The sequence below is a fragment of the Harpia harpyja genome, chromosome 6 (assembly GCF_026419915.1).
Source record: "Harpia harpyja isolate bHarHar1 chromosome 6, bHarHar1 primary haplotype, whole genome shotgun sequence".
NCBI lineage: Eukaryota > Metazoa > Chordata > Aves > Accipitriformes > Accipitridae > Harpia > Harpia harpyja.
The window spans coordinates 9,529,075-9,553,723 of record NC_068945.1 but is presented as its reverse complement, the minus strand read 5'-3'; the positions used below and the strand labels follow the sequence as shown (position 1 = coordinate 9,553,723).

The following is a 24,649-nucleotide window of genomic DNA, read 5'->3' as shown; positions in this document are numbered from 1 at the left end:
ATGTTATCAAGTAGAGGTCTAACTATGCATTCCTCAACTAGGCAAAATTCGCTATCTGCAGGAGTAGCAGGGAAGAAACAGGACATGGGGCAGAGTCAAATTGTGTATTACTATTACTGAGGAAGAGCCAAGTTGTAGTGATGAACTAGAGCCCCGTGGTGCTAGGAGCTGGACAAACCACCACCAGTGACCCACAAATGACAGAGAATATGAAACTTTTACATTTTTTGTTAGATGAGCCAAACCCCACAAAGCAGACATATGAACTTTAGAATATTTATCATAAACCAAATCATTTATCACACCGTCATTTTGCTTTAGAATAGCTTTAATATACCTTACTACTAAAGACTTCAGTACTCCTCAGCTGCCCCTCTGTTACACAGCACCTCCAATTAAAGCAATTCTTCCCTACTTGCAGGTGATCACACAGACAGCAGTCAGCCTTTTGAGCACTTCCGTGTGCACAGGAACACTCCCTGGAAAGCCACTCCATTTTCGCATAGCACGTTCACCTCTCTTAAATCTGTCCTCATCCAACCCCAACCATTTTTTCATGATCTACTCTCCATTACATTTGTCATTGTGCAGTGTTTTGGGAAGAGTACAAATGAGAGAATAAATTCTCATCGTGGGAAAAAGGAATCACATTTTTGTTGGAGGAGGACAGGCCAGCAAAAATCTTATTTTTATGGGATTCCTTAAAATTTTCCTTTTTCCACAAGCTTTTCAACTTTAAGCAGCATGCATCTTTCCACTGCAGTCAAGTTCTTTGTTTGGAGTAGCCTATGCAGAATTATTTTACATTGCAATACAATAGCAACATTTACCTGAGGCAATCCCTGGTGTGTCAGGCGGGGATGTTGTAGAGCAATCAACGTTTTCATTGTTTTCCCCAAACTCTCTTTTATAGATAGACAGCATGTAGGATATTCTATAGTCCAGTCTAACACTGAGAATAAACTACAAGAAAAAAAGTTTTAAATAAGAATTTTCTTCCGCTGTTTGGTAACATGGGTTAGGATTTTTCTGTGGTGGAACATACAGGGATACATGATTATTTTAAGTAAATGATTTTAAGTAAATACATCCATTACAAAAAAAGAATTATTACATTCATCAGTTTTCTGTGATTTCTTTCTTCACTCCAACCATCCTGTGACATATTGAACTCTACCTTATCGACTGCTGAATACTAAGAAGCAGACTGGATTTGTCCAGGGGCTCCAGCACACTGCCTTGTCCTCACTGCCTGCGAGCCAGAGCAGTACATTCAAACCCATGTTGAAACCAATTATTTCATATTTCAGCGGGACTTCTAATGCTCCATGAAGATAAGAAGCGGAGAGGGGTTGAGAGTAAAGACAACAGGCTCAAGGCTTACCCTCTCAGATGCCCGACAGCCAAGGGCAGCAGTGCTGCAGTAACTCCAGGCTCCCACGGAGTGAAGCACATGCCTGGTGGTGTCTTTTGTTAGATTGCTAATGATCAGCTGAGGGTGTGAGGAGCAAATAGCACTTCCTTCGTGAGCTCCTAGTAGTGTTGCCAGCATGCAGCAAAAATAAAAGTTTGGCTTTGGAAGCTACCGCTGTAATGGTAGCAGAGATCCCCCTCACTCAACGCTCTGCTTTCTTCTAATTGTTAGTGGCTTTTCTTCCTCAGCTGTGAAATCGGAAACTCATACAGGAAAAATCCTAATTCAAAGCTGAAGTGCTGCTTTTATATTGGAGTAGCGAGGAAAGTGACTAGGCTGGAAACATTAGTACCAATTTAAGGACACATATACATCCAACACTTCAAAACTGACTGCCCATCAACTGAGTTTCAGCGTTTCCCACACTTATGCTCCTTGCCCACAGTAAATGCAAGCATACAATGACACAGGTTTAAGATCACTTAACATACTTTACAATCAGTGGGGATGAAAGCACATATATTAAGTTACCAACACTCAGGCAACAGGTGATGACTTAGCAAATGGTGGCAACCTGTTGCTTTGATCTCCAACTAAAGTCAGACAAGCTTCCCAGACCCAGAATACTGTAATAGGATTTGGCTAGGACTATACCATCTAAAAGCAAATAAAATGCCAGTTTACGAAACAAAAAAGGCAGGTTTATTTTGGTTCCATGATCAAGTTACCCTATAATTGTACAAGCAAGGGTTTTAAAAATAAAAAACTCTGAAGTTCCACGCATAGTCAACTAAGTCTATCAGGCCATCTGTTTAATTCTGGCTGATGACAGAATGGAAACTCTTAAGTTGAAAAAGCCTTTACTTAAAGGAATAAGAGGATATATTAAGAATTAAATTATTATAAACTGCAATATTTCTTAGAATAGAATAGTTTTAATCACCACTGTACTAGCTATGCATGATAATACAATAAATCTAAAATATTCTTACTTGCCTTTTAGGGTAATAGCACAGTAATGCAAGGTAACATGATTTAAATTAATCCTCCTTCATTGCATATTAAACGAAACTGAATTATTTTGCATTTGTGAACTAAGATCATATATATGCACATTTACTGTGATTCATCCAACATATGACAACTTGCTAATCTGCAGTAATTTGACCGTGTGACTGAACCATAACTAACAAGCCACAGATTAAGTAACAAATCAGGATTAAATGCTCTCCAATCCTGGGTGCTCTTGCACTGGACATGCTGTGAAAAAGGAAGGGATGAGACAAATTTGATTCTCTTGCTTGTGAGCAGCCAGGGAATGGACAGGACAAGGTTGATGTCCTGCAATCATCCTCCTAGGCATCAACCAGTACAGCATGACAGTATGGAGAGAATCTCAGCCAAAAAAACTAATGAAAATGAGAAGCAATACGCATGAATGGTATTATTTAGGTGATGTAAGTTCAAAACACTCTGTCCTTCACCATAAGCCTTAAACTAAAGGAGCTCTGGAACCAAAGTATGCAGTATGGAGGATACTCTAACAATTGATAGTCTTTCAGATGATGAGTAATTAAGGTAATCTAAATCATTTATAAGCAGTCAGAACAAATGGAATCCTTCAAAAGTGACAACGGTACCAACAGATTTGCAGAATTTATAGAAAACACTGAAACGTTCCTTCAGGGCATAAGTATTGCAGAAATTGGGATTTGATATACAGAACGAATGTGTGTCACTTCACTTACTAATAGCACAAAGTGAAAATTATATCTCAAGAAGCATGCTAGTGTCCTATAGCTTGTCAGTTCAGCTGGGAGAAAATCATAGCAGCCGACAGACTATTCTCAATCTAACAGTGGAAATCTGAAACAGACTTCAAAAGTGCATGGCCTTGCATGACTTCAGTGGGTCTAGGTCCAATTCTGCCCTTCTTCAAACTACTGTAACAGAAGAGTCAAATACTGAAGCCATGCAAGCCACCCCAGTGTAAAATGAGTGTTAATGAGACCGGAAACAGACACACTGTCTTCAGAAAACATTAGCGAGGCAGATTAAAGGCCAAGTTCTGCCTTTTCACAGTTATAGTGACAGAGTTTCTACAGCATCTAGTTCCTTCAAAAGTGAAGTGTAACAGAGTGAGGACCACAACTGTACAACTGTTCACGTAGAGGAGCATTCTTCCTCATATCAAAGTGTTATTTTTATAATAAACAGCCCAGGTAGGGGTAAGAATGTAGCTAACAGAACTTGCCACTACGTGAATAAGTAAAGAACTGTGAAATGACTGCTATGTAATATTCCACCAATCATTATTACCTGCAAAATCTCAATGATTTTCAATTTGGTGTCCATTACGATCACATCTTCACTGTCTGAGGTGGTGGCTTGCTTGCTTGGGTGAATGCTTGGCTGTATATCAGGGGCACTGATGGGAAATATAGATCCTCTGCTCAGCACCATTTGGGTCATCATCTCTCCTACCCCATGGATGGTCCTCATAACATTGTTTCCTATGCATTAAACAAAAACATGTATGTATTTGCCATGAGCAAAGCTTGCTTGCAAAGCTATATATCACACATACGCCCATGTCATCAAACCCCTTTACAGTCTTAACAGGCATATTGAAAAACAAGTCCTCAATTCCTGATCAAAACTCAGGAGAAGGAATTCATTCAAATTACTCAATGGTTTAGAGACACATTTTCTACACTGATTTTCCAAGAGATCATTTCTTACAGGTCAACAGATGGAAAAGATGCCAAAATATTTCCACAGCTCTGTTAACATGTTCAAGAAATCATAAAAAGTAGAGCAAAAGAAATCTTAGTGGTTCACCTAATCCATTCCCTTGTCTGAAGGCATACTATCTACATCTAAGACCATTTCTGAAAGAGGCTTGTTTAACCTGTTTTTAAGAATATTTAAGCACTGCGTATCCCACATTATACAGCATCCCTAGGCAAGCGATTCCAGTACTTGACTATGTTTATTGTTAGAAAACTTTTATTGATATTTCATTTATATCATCTATTGCTGCAATTTATGACCTTGCTTTGTAGACACATGGGAGGAGTTCATTTTTCATGCCTACTCCCACTGATGTCTTTGCCATGGTGACTAGACGTAATATATGGGCTTGACAGTAAGGTTGATCTTGGCACTGCAGAGGCTGGAAGGAGACTATCCCAGTATCTTATATGTCACACGAAGAGAGAGTAAAGATTTGAGGCTGTGCAAGTCTGATCAATCTCTGTATGTGGTCCAAATGACAGGCCACAAACCAAAGCCAACTGACACAAGTAGCCAACCATCCCCCTTCAAAAAAATCCCAGGACAATGTCAGGCCCTGAAGGCTGTCCTGAAGGTCAAACTAGTATCTGTAATCACAGTGCCCTTCATAAGTCATACCTGGGGGAAAAAATTATTTTACACTCATGTGGCAAAAAACTTTATCCAGTCTAGTTGCAATGCTACCTATCACTGATGCTGGTTCAGCAAAATCTACCAAGAAATACCATCTGTTCCCATAGATTATAATGGTCTGTCTTTATAGTGAATTTTGATATGAAAAGCATCTCAGTGAATCAATAACTATCTTCTTCCAAAGGTGGGGAGAAGAAAGAATGAGAGTATTATGCTACCTACCTACATGAATTAGTTTCCTTTCTTGCAAAGCAAAGATCTGAATGAATGGAGGAAAGGAAAGGAATGATAGCATCTCTTCACAGGAGTGCCAAGACCTAGACTACACCAAAGGCAAACAAAAGAACGAAGGAAATGTAGCTTTGCTGAGGTAAGCCTGAATAGTTCTTGTCTGTCTTTTAGTACACTTTAATCATCATGCAACTGACAAGTTTTACTCACACTGAAGAGACCCTCTTCCCAGATAATCTGCTGTAAAAAGCCAAAGCTATATTTTATTTTGTTAGCAATATCCTCCTCTCATGCCCTTCTTTCTTCAATCCATAGAGCTCAAGTACTGCATGCAGGGAAAGAGGATGCCTTCAGCCCTGACTTTAAAAGGAAAACACACAAAGAATTTGCTTTTTCAAAGTGAATGAGGCAGATTAGTGTCACATTTGAGGTCCCATTCGGCATCCAGTCTGGTGTGCAATCACTCTGAATTGGTCTTTTGAAAATAATACTTCAAGTCCCTACAAAGGAGGGAAAAAAATGTATTTCTGACTTTGCATGATGTTAGGAAAAAAAAGCTAGAAGTCAAACTAAGGGCTAGATTCTCACATTAGGCAGGCACAGAAAGTTCTCCTAACTGCTTACACCAGCATAAAGCAAATAAAATCATTCCAAATACGCTTCTTGCTGCAAAATGAAAATGGTGCATTTTCCTTTCAAAACAAATAAAACAGCTGGGGAATAACATAGTATGGATCAATCTCTCTCTCCCCCTCCCCACCCCCTTTCTCCCAGTGTGCTATACATTTATTTGCATTGACCATCATTCAGTTCACTTGTGTAAAGCTAAGTTACTAAGTAGAGGACCTTCAACCCTTAAAGTAACTTCAGTTAAACTGACTTTTTGCATCTTCTTCATCTTCAAACTGTGAAATAGATGACCTCCTTTATATCATCCTGTCCTTAATGCTGACTGATAAGCCTACAACAAGACTTAGAGGTTGTGCAGCTGCTTCATGGCCTGCAATACCACTGCTCTACATCTCAGTTGAGATGTCATCATTCTCTCTCTCACAACATGTTTTCAAAATCCCTTTCACTCAGTTGTACAGAGGTGAATATAAACAGAGGCACTGCTGTTTGGAAAGCTCAGGAATTCTTTATAAAACAACTTGAGTCAATGGAGTTACCAGCTGATAATTAAACCACTTAAGTCTAAGACAAGTGCAGAAGATATTCTTCTCGAAAACGAGATACACAGTTTGTCCTAAATGAGGCAGAAGAATTCCACTTTATCTTGAAAAGTTCCTGCTCACCCTTCAAGACTGCAGTCCACTCAGTGTAAAGTTAACAAAAAAGGTAGTGTCTTTTGGCCAAGGAGTCAGACAACATCTTGGGTGGACCTCATGTTCTTGGAGAAAGAAAGCTGGGATTTTGTCTAGAGCATACCTCCTGCTTATTTCTCAGCTATCACTGGGGTGCTGCACAGGCACCGCAGGGGATGGGATCCAACTCCCTCCATGACCAACGAATTAGTCACTCTCTCTGCATTTCAGGACCACCTCTGCAAATGAGGAGACTACTTTCTCCATCTCTGAAAAGGACAGTGAGAGGCCTGATATAACAAAGACTGGGAGGCACTCAGCTAATGTGATGATGGAGCCTATAAAAGCAGCTAGGAAATAGAAAGAAACGAGATGACTGCTGTCCTTTCCCCTTAGCCATGGAACACCAGTGGTAAAAGATGGTAGAAACCAGTGAGCAGTAGCTGTGAAGCTGCTTCCAAACAGCATCAATAACAAGGATAAACCCTCTGTCCACAACATTCCTTTACTATTGACCTTCATGCAACTGATCTAAACAGCTAAAGGATCTAAACAGCAAAGGAGGATTAAGGTGGTACTTATTATCACTGCCATTTCAAATTCTATTGCATTAATGCATAGGAAAGGATTTTTGTGAGAGAAAAGTCTACTTAATCCAGTTTGGTATTTACAGCTGAAATGAGTAGTGACTCAATACCGCATTATTTCTCTCAATAACAGCAGTGAGACAAGGTGTCATGGGTAAACCCATCTTGAAAACTTTTTAACTAACTGCCTGACACTGATTATTTTCAATTAACTCAGAGCAGGCTTGGGGAGAATGTTCCCAGAGTGAAAATAATACAGCAACTGGAGCAATTCAGCATTCTTTTCAGGAAAGATATTTCAACAACTATGTTCTGTAGGGTGCTGATGAAATATAACTATGTCTTAGGAGTAGACAGCAGTCAACCAGCACGTTCATGTATGGCAATGAAGCAGCTGACTGTCAACACTGGGAGGAACTGCTCTATTCTTCTAAAGAAGCCATGAGGATCATTCATATACATAAAGAGTGGGCAGTAGCTTCTCTTCCAAAAGATTCCACAGTAATCAGCACTCATGGTACTCAGTGTTATCTGTCCAGCCTTGGAAGTCTAGACCATGTTAAGCATGGATTTAAATCTGTCACTCACAAACATCAGGGGCCAGCAGCAGTCTTGCTAGTGAGTTGTTTCTTCTTGCTATGCTTTTGTGTTCTCTTGGCTTTAATACAGTTATCTCAGCAGGGAAGGATATGAGTCTCTGAGGTAAAGCATGCAGAAAGGTTATTGCAGCTTAAAAAGCGACTAACTCCATGTCAGCTAAGCCTGCAACAATGCAAGACAAAATACACTGGCTCAATAAAAGAGATTTAAGTTCTTAGTACATATGCACACAATGACGAAAAGAACGGAGCTCTGATCTTAGTTACAGCTCCAAAGTGCTTCCTGAATACCAATGCCCAAGGAAAAATTAACTTAGTGCCTCAGCTAGTTGACTGAGCTAAATCAGGAGAGATAGGAAGTAGATGTGCACCCTGATTACTTTTGTGTGCACTTTGCTAGAGAAAAATGAAGAGAAGCCTGAGCTGTGCCTTCATATGGTATTGCTACCCTTAACCTGCTGACCTCCAACATTTGTTGTCTTCTTTGAGGTCAAGGTATTAACATTTATATATGGCTGAGAAGTGTAGCAGGGAGACAACAGTCATGGCAATGTTGTAAGGTGCTAGTGTGTGCGACCAAACACTTCTCTCACCAACAAACCACTGCAAGAGTGCTCAGAGCTGTGACTGACCAACAGAGAAAAAGAACGCAAGGTGATCTCCATGAATCTTCTTCCATTTTTCCAATTTTCCCTTCCTCTCCCCAATTCTTCCTCTCTGCTCCTCCCTCTGCCAAGACAAGTCAGATGCCAAGAACCTTCCATAAGAAGTGGACCCATTAGAAATGCCTCCTGTTGAATGTACAGTCTCACAACGTTAGCCAATGGAAGAGTGAAATCACTGTACACACAAGTGGTAATTTAAAGGAGCTGCAGACTGACAGGCACTGAAAGAAGAGGAAAGAAGAGAATGCTTGTCATGTTTTGAAAAGACAACTGTGCATCTCCTTTTCATTACTTTTTATTACAACGATCATAACTTCCTAATGAATATCAGTTTCTATCACAAAACTGTAGCACATAATCTCATACAATTTGGCATGACTGACAACACAGCAGCCTCTCTGAGAAGAAAGACTTTTCAGAGGAGTCAATTATGGGAAAAAAATAACAACCACCCAAGTAATCGAAACAGTGGATAATTGACACTTCATTTTCTACATAAACATATCTTCTTGATAAGTCATTTACTGGTTGCAAAAATCCTAAAAGCAGAATATAAAAGTAAACAACAATCTGCTATGTAATACAGTATAGATGGTAAGTGACAAAATACCATATCCAGAAAGAAAAACAACTCTCAAAGGCAGCTGGCAATTCATGCCTTTTCTTCAAATTATTCCTAACCAATTGTTATGCAGCGTCCTCAGTTTGCTCTCCAGTACCCACAGCATTTTAGGTATTTCACAAGCAGTGCAGAGAACTGTGCAGTAGCTGAATGTGAATGCACAATGGACAGCCTCAAAGGCTGGCAGATACCCTCACAGCGAGTAGCCCTCTATTCCATAGATATCCCCCAAGACACCAGGGAACTGACTTGCAGCCTTATTTATTTAAAAATTAACTATATGCACCTGCTCTGGTCCCTAGTTGCCACAGAGGGACAGAGTCTGCTCTCAGTAACATTATCGTTCAGTCTTCCTCAACACAGATATAAGAAAGATTTCTAGGACCCAATTTTCAAAACTGCTCAACCATTTTTAGCTCGAACAGTTTTCCATAGTGCTCACCTCCCTACTCAGAAACGTGAAAAGTGCCTGTATTTTCAAAAGGATTTTAACACCTAGCAGCTCTCATTAGGGACTGGAGAAGCTGGATGCTCAGTGTTTCTGGAAACTAAGTACCTAAATAGGAGCTGACATATGATGGGTTCTTCAAGAAATCTGGTACTTAATGACCAGAAAAGACAAATGCACATGCATCCACTGCTCCAACAACTTTCATCAACCTGTCCATAAAAGCCCAATACATTCTTCAATCTTGTTTATATTGGGGGGCGGGGGGGACGACACAGACACAAATCACAGGTTTTGCAACAATGTGGCATTTCTTGCATTGTCTCTGTAATTAAGTTATAGAGACAACTCTCTGATGTCATCAAACCTGAGCATGCTTTTGACTAGGACACCTAACACTTCAACTTCTTCCAAACACCTCCTAGAAAACATGTCCCTTCCAATGTAGCAGGGCACAAGCCAGACAGCATGTGCCCCTCCCTGCCATGCCAACTTCTTTCACTACAGCCCTTCAGGCCTCCTTCCCCATCCACAACCCAATGAAGTCCCAAAGCCTTCTCAGTCCTCCTCAGCCACTCTCATTTTTCCCATGAAATTAACTTTTACCAACTGTAGCCCTGGTGAAGCAAAACTGAATTTTGCCAGTGAGCTGAGGAAGCTTTAGGCTGGTCTCCAAGCTCGCTGCTACATTAGGAGATACCTGGCATGTTGCTGAAAGTCCAAACTTTTACCATTATCAAAGTCAGTTTTCAGCAAAGCTGACCTTTTCTCAACCTGTGCCTCGGTGTAGCTACATTCAACCAGGTTTTAAGACAGTACTTATAACAGCAAGTCACCTTCCTGATGACTGCTGAAACAGGAGCCTTGACTCCAAATGATCTTGACTTTGTGGATGTCAGTGAGACCTATACTATTGCTCCACCATAAGCTTCTTAAAGTTTCAGTGCCATCTTAAAGCATGCAACACTGCCAATCCCTGGGGATCCTCTGGCAGGGAACTGTATGCGCAGCAATGTCTATTTACCAGGGGCTAAATTAAAAACCCAATGGCAGCTTTAGCTCTACATTTCTTTGCCTTTGTTGATTTGGCTACATTGCTTCATGCAATTTAATTTTTCTGCGTGAAAAGTTATAGCCATTTTTAAGACATATAATAACAACACTTCAGTACCTAAAGGAACACATTTTATTTCAAACCCTCTAGAGCTATATATTCTTTGCCTGAAGCATTAAGCCTTACAGCTCTGTTTGTGAAAGAGGTGTTAATTTTTACAGGTTTTCTACAGAATCTGCTCATAAAGACTGCAGAACCCACCATAAACAGGCCAAGAATCACACTTTATTTCTTCATTAAACCATTTTTCATCGCTCAATAACTATCTGACCTCAGGTAAGCCTCACAGAAAACCTAATGCATGACATTAAGGGCAGTAGGTGAGGTCACTTCTACATTTTATACAGCCCTCAGAACTAACGAGGCAAAACAAACCAAAAAACCCCACAATATGCAATGCACATACATTTGCTACCCACCCCCTAAGTGAATCTGGCCACCTCAGCTTCCACTTACCTACAGTATATCCACAAGCCCTCCCTTTTTGCATACAAACTCGCCACTGCCCAGCTATGGTGAAACTCCACCATGCTTCACCTTCTCCTGACATTCTGCAGGTTCTGTTGATGTTGCCTATCCCCAAAACCACAAAGCAGTGTCAAAAATACAGCTTTCATGCCATGGACATTAGACGAAGGAAAGAATACATAAATCAGCCTGCTGGCCTTGAAGGTAAAAAGCATCATGGGAATCAAGCCTTCTAGCCCAGTTACATCTATGAAACGGATATCGATTCCTAGAAGAGCAATGGTCTCTGGAATCACATTAATGCACAGGTCTCATGATGAGGGAAAGAATAAGGAGGAAAGAGAAATGGGCCATGCCAAAGAATTAAACTCTCAGACTGACCTCCCCTTTGGTCTGACAATATTCTGCACTGAACAGCAGTTGCTTCACTATAGACATCTGTGACTAACACAGCTAACTTTCCTAAGGGTTAAATCTTTTTTCTCTTGTAACCCTTTTTTTTTTTTAAACTGCTGGCATAAATTATTGCTCCAGTCTGCCAGGCAGCCACTGCCTCATTAGCTCTGCTAATCAAAGTATGCCTCAAGAAGATATTTCAAATTGTTAACTAGACAAAGGAGCAGCTAACAGACAGGATGCAAGGCTGAGAAACAATATAGTTGTTTCTAATAGTCCTGGATGAAATCTGGTCCTTCTTGGTCACGGAGGACCCGTGGGCACAACAGAAATGGCAGGTCCAAGCTTGTTCTCAACCCTGTTCTAGTAGTGGTCTCACTGGTGCTTCTAAGCAGCATGCATCTCTACTTGCAGCCAAGAGGACTGGAAAAAAAAAAATACCTACCTTCTTGCTCAGTTGAAGCTGAGTGACTAACAGACTACCAGGATGCATCGAAGGGACAGACGACTGGACGAGAGTCCCCTGACACACTGATATACAAGCACTCCTTTGCAGAGAGATGGTAGCTCACCAGTGCTGAAGTCTCCAGGAGAGAGTGAGGGCTTCCCCATTCTGACTCCTGCCAGGGTTGAATCCTTCGGGGTACATCACAACAAAGCAGCAAAGCTTGCAGCGTGACACAGGGGTCAGACTTTTCACGATACATTTCAAAGAAATGTTCCACAATCTCAGGATGCCTACGGGCAGATCTTTAGTCCCTTCAGTCTACAGGAGGGATATGCTACCAAGCTAAAGACCTAGACATAACGTGAAGGAGCTGGCATATTTGGCTACTAGTTTGAATAGGTAAAAGGAGGCATCTGTTGAGCCAGTCATGAGCAACACATTTCATGTGAGAATCACAGAGGCAGGAGCAATTGGAGCTTATTATAGACAGTTTTTAAAGCCTGTTTTTCAAAAAAACTGAACATAGCCTTCCTTTGTGGAAGCAAAAGGAACTGAAAGACTCTAACCGATGTCAGTGGACACTGGCTCAGGAAAATTGTAGCCATTTATGTAGAGCTCCTGAGGGAAAGACATACTCTGCAGATAAGCCGGGTTGGTACCACCGAGGGCTTTTTCGAATTAATGCCCAGCACTGTGAATCGCATCCCAAGACATATGCAACTTAAATTCAAGGATGTATTTCCTTGCATGTCATTATTCTCATTCCCAAACAACGTTAACTAAATAGCACTGAGCTGCATGGCAAACGTGTAGCTTGCCTGCTAATACTACCATGTCATTTCATCTTTCAGGCCTGACATATGCTGTAGCTGTATGGTTTGACTAAAATCAGCTATTTGAAAGATCAAATCGCACCTAGAGAAAGATGTGCATTTTAATTCACAGAGAATAAATAACCAGTATTGGACAAGGCAGATTGGCTCCTGACTCTGGAATGATACAGCAGGGGGCACTTATTAGGAAAGCAATGACTTTACCTTTTAATTAAAACTGCAAGAGATTATAATGTTCTTGAAAGGTGCCAGAATGACAGCACTACTAAATGAAGTCCTCACTTTATCCTTAAGAAAAAAATGCCTCTTTAGGATACAAGTAGTATATTTTGCAAACCCTGTATTTTTTAGAATCTAAAGGGGAAAAAAAGAAACAGGAAAAAAGCTTCAAATAACCTCAAAAAATGATTCAAAGTTAAGACACTCTGACTGAAAAAAAAAAAAAAGCTGGCTGCAACATTTTCAAGTTAATTCATTTTTAGGATGCAATCTAGGTAAGAAGCATTTCCAAAAATATACATCTTTTCTTTTTCCAGGATCCTATCTCACAAATGTTTCTAGCCAACTTTCCCCAATGTGTCTTCGTCAAACAAGGTCACACCTGAAAACTACATGCACACTAATTTAATTCTGGTTAAAGTAACTGACAGTGGCATTAAAACCAAGCTTTTTAAAGGAAGTAAGGCACAACATTTACAATAACTTAAGGATCTTTTCAGAATCTTTGCAGAACCAAGATAGAGAAACTCACACACAACGTCAAGGACTACCTCAGCCATCAAGGTGACTCAAAATTTAAGAAAAGGATGGAAAAAGACATCTTGAGGTAAAAGGTTAATTAAGTCTTCATGCAACTTCCACTAAGCCTAAAAATACATCCCATTTTGCAGATTTCCTTCAACAGTTCAACACTTGTCATATGTACTTCCTTACTTAGCAAGTTGTTCTACTGAAATAAGTGGGTCTTTTTAAGAAATAAATATTAAACAGGGAAGAATACTCCAGATTTCTGGTTGTAAATTTGGTTGTTTCAATTTTGAGGTGCACAACTCCAGGCAGGCTTCCCACAGCCAAGACCCACCTCATTCTTCCACACATCATTAATATATTTCTACCCATTCCCAAAATCCTGACTACAGTTTTCATGATGTGGAGCAGTGGCCAAACCAGTGAAGAGCCAAGCTCACCAGTTCCCTAAAACTTCACATTACAGGAATCAGATGCTGGAAGCTTTTGTTGCTACTGACCTGGAACAAATCAATGTCAATAATGGAAAGGCAGTACACCCTATCTGTCCCCAAATTTATTCAGCACTGAGTTTCCCATAGAAATCAATACTTTTTAACAAAACTAAAATGCAAGACCTATCATGTTAAATAAACAGATCCTACCCAAAATTCTTAACTTCTATAGAGTTGCCACCTTGGATCTACTACAGCTGCAGAATAGGAATTACATGACTTTTCCATTTGGTCGAACCTCTTCTCGAGTCACTTGTCCTACAACCTGAAAATCAGCTGCATTTCTGCATAGGCATAATTACTGACAAAATATTGCTGCTAAATATCCATTTAATATTAATCTATGTAAATTTACAATAAGATAGCCATGAAAATTAAAATATACAGAGCTCAAGCAGGTATTAGGTAGCACTTTCCTACCTTACAGTTACAGGATCAGGCCCCTAGTGCTTGACAAAATTTAAACACATTTGTTTATGCCATTAAACCATCAGTCCCAGGCATCATGGCTGGATTTCAGTGTTTGTCAAAACTGGGGTTTAGAGCTACACTTCAAAGCTCTAAGCTCAAAGTATGAAATACATGTTCTTACTGAATTAAAGCTAATGCCTAGACATTTGTGATCACTGACTGGATGGATTAAAAAAAAAAAAAAAAAAAAAAAAGACAAGACCCACAACTTTCATAATCTCCAAAACTAATAATTTACTTCCACACATTCACAGTACATACACAAAATCGCAACAGACGCAATCTCACCTTTTGGGTTTTCTTTTTTTAAAGAACATCAATGGAATTAGTTTTGCAACTCAGGGAAGCTAACTTTCCTTAAGAAAGAAGCTGTGTAAACCTGCACACCCCTGGAGCAATAATGTGTTGGAGAGACACCTACGCTGCATTCAAAGGTACAATATGAATGTTTTAAGTACTGGACCTGCCAAAGAGGATGCTGTGTAGCAAGACCCTTGCCGCAGTCTGGAGATCTGGGAAAGCAGAATCTGACCTCCTCTAATGGCAGGAAGAAGTAACCCTCACCCCTAAGTGACTGGAGGGAGGGCTTCCACCATCCTGAATGAGGGCAGGCAACAATCCATCTGTCTGTATCTTATGAAGTTATGAATAAGTAAACACTTCCTGAAAAAATCAACAGACCATCCTGATTTTAGAAAATGCCAACACATTTTCAAAAACTACAAAAAAACAGGCTGAGTTACTTTCTATTGTAATCCTTTTTACTTAATAGCCTAAGAGACCAGTATTGTAAGTTAAAAGTTACAATAAAAAGCCAAGACAGGTAACTGATAAAACAACTAATATGTTCTCAACAACTCAGTTTTATAACAGAGAGAGAGGATATCTGTGTAAAAGGGGAAGGGGAACCTTTGATGTACAATCTTATAAGTACTCTAAAATCAAAAAAAAGTGTATACCTATAGCTTTGCCTGGTGAACAATCCTTACTGTCAAGAGTGAGGGGGGATCTAGATGAAATTCCTGAGATCGATTTCTCTGTTGGCCTGTTCATTCCTCAGGATCCCTAGTGGATCCTGGACAAGGTGGATCCAGATTCCACAGGACCTAGGTAACATCAGGACTTCTGGGGTCAAACTTGTTTGGGTAGAAGTGACTGCACAAGATTCTAAGCACTGTAGAATCAGACCCCTGGTCTTTCCCATTCTCCCAGAAGATAAAAAAGTACAAGAACATCATTAAGACACATGATCATCTCATACACAGGCCTGTTCCAGCAACCCTGATACAGCAAGGTCTCCCTGTCAAACACAGACTCAAGACCAGTCTCCAGTCAGGACTCACTTATCCTTAGCATCATCTGCAGTCCAACACATGCAGAGGCAGAGAAGTTCCAGCCCACCACCACCACTCAGACAGAAAACATAAGCACTTTTTGTACCTTACTGTGGGATCAAGCACAAGTTCACGAATCTGAAAAGACTGGACACAGAAGCAGCCAACTACACTACAAGCCAGCAAATCCCCTGAGCTCAGCTCCTTCTAGCTCAGGGTAGACACATCGCACCTCAGCTACGGCTAAGTGATGCCTAGCAAGGCAGAGAGCACACAAGCAGATCAAGGGCTCTGTGTGTTTAGGGCCTTGTTCACACCTTCTCATTACCTTGTAGCAAAGATGCAATCAGGATGTGGGTGCAAGACAACCACAGGGCTGGTTTTAAAGGACTGCTACCTGAAAAAAGTTTTAAAAAAAACCAAACAAACAGGGGGGAAAGGAAAAAGAGTGGAGCCAAATACTCAGTTCGCACAAACTCTCACAGCCCCAAGAGCTAGAGCAACTTATGCCAGCCAAACTCCTGTCCCTATGGTCGAATTCATTCCTCACCAGCAGGCTTCCACATGAAACAAAGATAGGCAGAAGTTACAGTCAAAATTTCAGCCACAGCATTTGTCTCCAGAATGTCAGCAACTACAGTACCTGGTGCTTTCTCCTTGAGCACCCTCTCTAATCTTAATCTGCAACTAAAGTTAATGCTGACTGGGTTTTGTGTGGGTTTTCTTAATGAAAAGTACTCCCCTTTTTTGAATGAGTAATATGTTTTTCAGACATGAAATATGTTCTTTGGGCATGAAGTTCTATGAGCTGGGGGGTCAAAAATAGTGAATAGGAGTTATGAAACTGCTTAAACTGCTTCTAAATTATGCATCCTTGCAATATATGCATCTTCATAGCCTAATGCCCCCATGGGTAGGTAAGTATGCACCTCCAGAGAAAGAAGGAGGAATGGTAAGATGCTTGGGCATAGCAGTTAAACATTCAGGATCATTCTGTCTCAACCGCAAAGTGAATGCAGAGTTTATGTGTTTTATGACCTGTCAATCTGAAAAGAGGGAGGCTGAAGACAAGATATGACCATCCAAAGATGGGCATCCTTTTCTTTTGTCAAAGACTGTAGAAGGCCTCTCCAGCAAGTCTTACAGCTATTTCAACATAAAAACACCTGTGTCTCCACAGCAAAATTGCACTGCCTATTTTTAAGCCTAGACAGCACAGCCAGTATCTCTATCTCTGGTCCCCCTTAAGATGGCAGACACAACTGACAACAGTCTGAGGTAGCAAAAACCCCTCTCTATAGCAATGGGCTTTCTAGCCATATAGTTAGCAGGAAAAGGGGGGGGGGGGGAACCAACAAACCAATCCATAGATCATTTCCAAAAGAACGTCAGTGGATTGTCACATCCTGACCTGAACTGGTCCAGTGTTTAAAAGATAAACATCCATGGAGACAACTACAGCAAAGAAAGAAGTTTAAAGAATCTGTACAAAGGCCAAAGCTAATCAAAGACACACAAGAAATCCCACCTTTGTTCCATGCCTTTTTTGCTGAAAAAAACATGAGACAAAAACAGATGTGTGACAAAAGTTTCCAACAAGGCTCCAGTCAACAGTTGAGTGTTACTAACAAGGCTACTGAGCTTCCATTTGCATAGTGGTGACATTTTCTGCATTCCTTCACTCTCGTTTATTTCAGTCATTCAGAGTCATTATTCATTGATTTGCATGGAATTGCTCTGGAAATTAGTATAACTGCAAGCAGGTCTGTTTACACTTAATGGGTGTTTCTTTCCTCTCCTATACAGCCTGAAAGGAAACCCTTCAACAGAAATAAAAGGGAATTAAGGATGAAACACAATTTTATGAGTAATGAAGGTGAGTAAAAACACTGAATGAGATGTATAATTAGGATTAAAGACGTGAGCAGAGAGAGAGAACTAAATGGAAGAACCACATCTGCATGTTCCATCTTGCCAATATGCCAAGATTGTATCTGGAGTCAAACTGTGTCCAGAGCCATTTAAGAAGAGAGTCTGCAATGCAGTATTTCAGGGACAAAAAAGGAAAACATAATTCCAAGTGTCTGAACATACAGTCTTTCTCTGGTTCTGTAGAGGGACTGCAGCCAGCTATAGCATGCTTTAGTGTGCACTGCACTGCAGGAAAGACTTTCAGGGGCTTTCAGTAAAGTGTACTGGCAGTGATGGAGGAAAGATCAAGAGAACCAAGTATAAGACTTCTTGGCTCAGAGATGACAATGACAGTCTACATTTCTCCAGAGTGTGTGAACCTCAAGAAGAAAAAAGTTATGAAAGATGGCACACTCATGCTGGGTATCTGTAGGATTGACTGAGCAAAATGATGATTAGGAAAACCCAAGCCTGGGTAAAGGCCTCCCAGAGAAAATACAAAATAATTGTTGTTTCAAACAAGACAGCTCGTACTTTTTGGTGCTGTGGGCCAGCTGGTAATGCAATGACACTTACACCAGCTACATATTAAAACAGAATTTGTCATCAGTCTCCTGGGCCCATATGACTGTCACACCTCCCTTACACACACACAAGAAAACTAAACTGCTAAGTTTCAGCACCTTCCTGGCATGCTCATTCTTCAACCCAATTTTAAGCCATGGTAGAAAAGGCAGTGGGACATGCAGTATTGTCCTGAGGTTGCCAGACAGACATTCTGGTCTGGGCTAAAAAAAGAATATTCTAAACTGACAAACACATGCAGAGGATGGCCTCATCTAGACTTCCATCTGGTGTTTCTGCAGTTGTGGGACCAGTAACATCTTATTCTCCTTTTAAGTGAAGTGCTAAGACGACTAATAAACACTTGTGCCTCATTTGAGCCATCATAATCGCTGTGCCCAGGCAAATGCTATCTGCACTTGCTTGAGATGTTCAGCACAAGCAACACTGAGGCTTAGATCCAGATTTGAAAGTTCAGTTCCAAACAAGCAAAGGAGCAGCAGAACCAAGACAGTAACCACAAGTTATAAAGGCTCCGTTAAAAAAGGTTCCCTTTTAGCTGACCATCGTAATGTACCCTGCAATACGTTCCTGTAGGTGGGTTTCTGTGTGAATAAAAAACCTTGAAAGATCAATGAGACATTCCATAAATTATTTCCAACCTAAATAATGAATTAAACACCGGAATAACAGTCTTTGCTGCTTCTCTCACCTCCATCCTGAAACTTGCTCAACCTTTCAAAGTATGATGATATAGGAACTTGAACAATATCTAGAATTGCCAGCAGCGTCCGGGTCAGTCTGAGAAGCTCACTAAAACTATAAAAGCCAAAGTATATGAGGTTTCGAGCCAGATGTACCACCTAAGAGAAAAAGAAATTAAAAATGAAGGGAGTATCAGCAACCTTTGTGGTATTCAGCTATGCAATATAGTTGCATTTCACACAGTAGCTTTCACAGAGATTCAGATCTAGAGTGCATTCAAATTAGCACAAGTCTTTCCACTGATTTAAATGGGCCTTGGACTAAGGCCAGTGACATTAAATATTTTTCAGAGTTAGACAAAACAATCAGTCAGTCAAATTACAACAGAGAGCAAAACCAACAGGAGATTTAGGAACGCTTGAAAGGATACAATTGCATCTGGGAAAATATTTAAGATTGACAAGAAAGACTCCAGGAAATTGTTTAAAGAGGTAGCAGCTGTGGGGAAGATGGAAGTCAGAAGAGTAAGACGATTGTGGTAAGTTTGAACGGAGGTGACTTCAGATGACCAGAGGCAGGAGTGACAAAGCTTCGGAGGTAGGTTGGAGGAAGAACTATAAAAGCTGTAAGCATTTCGCCTTTATTCAATGTTATTTGAATCTAGAAGATTCAGGCCTATCTAAAGTTTCTGTCAGGAATTTCAAACAATATTTAAAACACAGGATTAGGTCATTCAGAGTACTTCCTTCAGTGTCATATCTTACACAGAGAATAGTACTTATATTGAAGAATCCCTGCATGCCAATTCACTAATGTGGAGAGAAAGGGCATATGGCCATTCATCCACACACACATCCCTCCTCCTGCCATGCAACCATCTCAGAAAAAAAAAAAAAGGAAAAATACAGCTGTTTGACAGCAGACAGTAATATTATTTTCTGCAGTAACAGTCATCACTGAGAACACTGGAATTAGGAACTGGTGCTTCTTTAGGACATTTTACACCAACATTTATTCTACAACTACCTTTATTTTGAAAGAACCAATGTCAACTTATCTGAAATTAGGAGGAATACTCTAAGTAGGATGCAGATAGCTGAGAAGTACCTCAAATGTAAGTTTATTTTTCTCTTTGTCTCCAAAAGGAAAGGGCTGATTTACAACCTCTTTCAAGTACTCTTCTACAAATTCCATAGTTAGTGCAAACTTCCTTTTCATTTCATTCCTTGAAGAGTCTGTGAAAGAATCATACCTACAACACAGGGAACAGAAGGAAGGAAAATTAAACACCTCTAATATCAGGATCAGCTGTCACTAAAGAAAAAACAAACCAATCATGATGCTATGACATTACTGTCAGTTCTCTCTAAGGGGAAGGGCTAGAGGTCAAGGTCAGCTGATTCTTTGTAGATATGCAATGAGGATGCACAAACCTTCCCTCCAACAGTACCAGGAAGGGTTGCAGTGAACAGGAATAACAGAGACAGGAAAATCCTACGGTTCTGGCAGATAGCACTCTTAAATCTTGCTGTGGCAATTCAGTAAGTCACTAAGTCTCAGCTGTCTTCTCTACCCATCAGCCAGAGTTTACTATTTCCACAAGGAAAACAGTGGATCAGGAAAGCAGCTCATGATAGTCAGCTTCCTCCTTTGTACCACCAATTAGGACTGATTTTTCATATATGTCAAAACAGTCCCTCATCTCACTAACAGAAGCAATACTGTCTGCTGCACTGCTATACTTCTTCCTCTTTGTCTCTTCAGCCAGATACTCCCTGCCTGGGTCTAGCCCAGCGGCGCTGCTCCGTCAAATCAATTAAGCCAGAGAGGGTTTCCACTGAAGTCAATGGGCCCTTCTCCCATACTTAAATCTAACACATGCTTAAGTACCTTGCTGGATAGAGGCCAAAGCCTCTGCGAACTGTTTCTGGGGCAATACCTGTACCTAACTGTAAATTCTGGCTTTCCAACTGTGGCTTTCAGTTGAGCTTGAAGTATAAAACTGAGTTCCAGCCTCGCAAACCTGTAATGTTAGACACAATTAGATTACTTCAAGTCCAGTTGGTCTGAGGAAAGGCCATTCCATTTTTCCCCAGCTTGTTCCCTATAAGAACACAGTGAAAAACAAAATTGAAGTATTTCCATGTAAAGCTACCCAAAGCTACTCTTGGAAGTTTCCAAGAGTAACAATAATTAATAGCTCTGTGCTCTGCAACAAAATACCTTTCCACATGCATGTTGTGTTGACATTAGACATCTACAACCATTTTGTTCTGAGACTAACCCCTACAAAATACTTTTGTACTTTAGTTTGAAACACTTTCAACTCACTCATGAATTGTGATCTTAGTGGGAATTTCAGTCCACAATCTGGCATATCTGACAGGTACCACAGATTCCTGAGGATCTCTGTCCACGTGCATGTGTAGCATCAGCCGACAAAAAGAAGCCCGGAGATCATAAGGGAGGCTTTCATCAGACATACATCGCAAGATCAAGTCTACTGACAGCTGTGCAGAAATCTGGTTGATGGCAAGATATTGGCGGTCCAGGCACATTCTTGCAAAGAGGTTCAGTTGGTACCTTAAAAAAAGATAACATATAGTATTCAAAGAAATCAGTTGGAAATGAAACAACGTACCTCAGAATCTCACTTTACAAGCCTGATGTCAGCCTTTCTGATACAAATCCTAAAAAACAGCAAGAGTGACTTTGCTAAGCAAGGGACCAACTTGCCATTAAAAATGCTAAGATAAGGCTCCGGCCCCCACGAAGGCTGGGCTCTCTTTGAAACTCAAAGGAAGCATCATTCAATGGAAGGTTGAAGCATTTGGACAATTTGTTTTCAATCAGTGTAAGACACTGTTCCATGATCCCATTTCCCCTCTAATCCTCAGGACGCTTAGGACACTCCTTCCTTAAAGAATGCCTTGCTTTCAGGGCAGCACAACCTAAAAATAAAGCCCAATAAATAAAAAGTAAGAGGCACAATTATAAAGAGACACAAAGAGCTGTCATGAGCAAAGGAAACTCAAGATTTTTCTGGAATAGACAGCAAAGATTGTGATGCTTCCTACAGAAAAAACTTGAAACAAACTTTTAATCCCAATTTCTGGCATGACCTGGTTTCCTTTTTTGATATTGGCAAATGAACTGGATAAGAACAGCACCAGGGTCTTCAGAGAGTTTACATTTTCTTCCATTTGAATAAGCAGTTTTACCTGTAGTAGGTAAGAACTTCTAAATCAGCTTTTGTGCCCTCCTTTGCCTCCTGAGCCAGATGCCTGATGGCTTTGCCATGAGGCTCCTTGTTACTGTCAATCCAGTAAAGCCACACTTCCTCTTCATCAATGTCATCTGAGATGACTGGGCATTCCAAGGGATTGTCCATTTGTGTCGAAACCAGCCTGCAAACACAAACCATTCACAATGGAGCCACTAGCAAACTGCTACGAATATAACAACAGAGCAGATAACAAAAAGGTATGTTCCGATTATGGATGCTCACTTGGTCTGAATGAGAATGTCAGCATTCCCTGGGCTCAGCATAAACTTGCAGATGAGTTCCTGAGTTACTGGTATTGCTGTGGTGTTAGATACACACAGGTCTGACAGATAATCCAAGAATCTGCAGTCAAAAAAACACAGATGCAACAGAACATGAGACTTAAAATACTACCCTGAAACATTGCAGCACAAATCTCTAGCATCCATCACTAATATGCTCAAGGGAGCACATATCACAAGATTTATCAACATACGATCTTTGCCGATTCATACGATTGCAACTCACAACAGAAAAAGACGAGTAATAGCTTTGAGAGCCACCCTGAATGGTGCTGAACAATCGGTCAGGGAGAGAAAAGAAAAATATCCCAAGTGTGACACTTCTCAGCACATCAAAGGCCAAAGAGTTGTACCAGAACTTAAGAGCAGCCTGAGGCTTTCTTCAGTTTGGCTGGCAGGGGAGCTCCACCGAAGGCCCTCGTCCTTGTCAGAAACCAAAAGCAAGAGTACACATTCCCACTCATCTTCCCCATCAGGTAACACGCGTCTCCAAGTAGCAAGGAGATGCTACTTGTGCCGGAGACAGCCGTGTGCCCTCTGAGGGACTCCATTGCACTGGAAGAGTCCACACCTCCACCTTTTAAAATCTCAAGTGACACGGCCAACAATTAGTGAAGAGTGAAGATGTGGCAGGACCTGAAGACAGGACCTCTGTATTCAAAGAGGTCATTCCGCGTAAAGCAGAAATAACACAGCTTTGCATGGAAATCAGTTTCCTATGAATTTGTCTCTCAAATTTAGGCCTGATAATAATAACTGAAGCAGTGAAGCACCAGGGCCTTGAGCAATATCGTTAAACACTAACAGAAAAATGGTATTCACAATTACAGAGGACATTATTTGGCCTTCAGTACATTAATTTCTTATATTTGTATTACTTAAGTAATTTTACAGCTGAAAATCCAATAAAAAAAAAAAAAGACAGATTTTCCGTTTGAAAAAATATCTGTTTCCTTTATATTCTGACCTAAAGCTAATTTAAAAAATTTCCAACTGAGTGAAGTTCAAGGCCAGAATTTTTCATTTGGAACAAGATCTGGTCTAGAACACACATTCACTGTGATCTTCACTGCCCTAGGTCCCTTTCAGGTCTGACCTGGAATCAGAACCTGCAGGAAAACTGATATTAATAAAAGCTTAGAAAAACTGACATCTGTGTAATTTGCACCAAGACTGTTAGCAGGGGAACCAACACAAGTGGCAGTTTCACAGAGGAGCTGCAGAGATATGAGAAATTAAAATTTCTGTTTGTTTCTCTTTGTCCCAATCTGAACTAAAACCACATTTTCAAAACTGTGCTGTAAAGTATAAACCCTCTTTTCAGTAAGCTCTAGTTCTGAAATGCAGATATGATCAAATCCCAAGAATTACAGGGAGTTCTGATATTTTCTAGCTTGACACTGTACATGTGGGGTTTTTTCTGCCAGGTCAAAAAAAAATTAAGCTGGGAGAAAGACAACAGAACAATGAATAGCAGGCAGATTCACAGCTACTGCAAATATAAAAGCCTGTCAATACAGAAAAAGAATGTTACGTGGACCACTTCAAACCTTGGCTCTCGATTCCTCCTGAGTAAATTAACAAACGTCTCTATTTCTTTAGCCGTGATGTGTTTCTCTAGCAGTTTTCTGTTGTTGTGCAACAAAGCTGTGATGGTGTCTTCTGCCAGAATATCATAACCAATCTGGGACTGCATGACGCAGAAGTTCTTAGCAATATATTCCTGAAAAAATGAAAATTCCCGTGATGACCTGTTAAGCAGTAATGTTTTTCCTTTAGAACCAGAAGCATCCAGCTCAATTAGCAATCAAAATAACCCTCAAAACTTTCCCTCTGAACTGGCCTGAACAAAAGAACATCTGAACACCTAAAATATGTACCCCAAGAAACAGATTCAATATTAGGGATGACTAACTCTTCTTATTCTTTCATAAGCCAAAGGAATGAAACCATGAAAGTAAATACAAAATTCAAGAAATGGCAATCAATTTTTTTAAAAGGAAAAACCAAAAGGTTTTTATAACGTTTAAGAAGCTTTCTTTCCTGAGTCTTACCTCTTCCCTTTCTCTCCCTCCAAGACAGAAATACTTCTGTAAAGCATTAGAAAGAAAACAAAGAAGCCACACATAGCAGTTCAATCTTTTATCTCTAGTCCCTTTAGTACTATGAAGTTAGTGCCGTTTTTCCCACTGCAATATGTAAAATACTCAACACCACGTTCTGAAATACTCCTTGCTCACAGGGAGTCTCTAGCAGTGGGAAATCAGGCTACCTGATAGAATAACCTCTGGTGTGATT

General features: G+C 40.4%; 1 protein-coding gene across 3 annotated transcripts in view; it reads right to left on the bottom strand.

The window, feature by feature from the left end:
• Window positions 1-24,649, bottom strand: part of ITPR2 (inositol 1,4,5-trisphosphate receptor type 2) — a 285,893-nt gene that overhangs the window by 162,597 nt on the left and 98,647 nt on the right. For all 3 annotated transcript variants that reach the window (XM_052790972.1, XM_052790971.1, XM_052790973.1), the window contains 8 exons: window positions 23,902-24,074; window positions 22,293-22,412; window positions 22,006-22,191; window positions 21,116-21,367; window positions 19,892-20,036; window positions 18,792-18,942; window positions 3,734-3,927; window positions 831-963 (listed from right to left, as the gene is read on the bottom strand). In XM_052790972.1, the coding sequence (XP_052646932.1) occupies window positions 831-963; window positions 3,734-3,927; window positions 18,792-18,942; window positions 19,892-20,036; window positions 21,116-21,367; window positions 22,006-22,191; window positions 22,293-22,412; window positions 23,902-24,074 (1,354 nt within the window). The remainder of the gene's footprint in view (window positions 1-830; window positions 964-3,733; window positions 3,928-18,791; window positions 18,943-19,891; window positions 20,037-21,115; window positions 21,368-22,005; window positions 22,192-22,292; window positions 22,413-23,901; window positions 24,075-24,649) is intronic.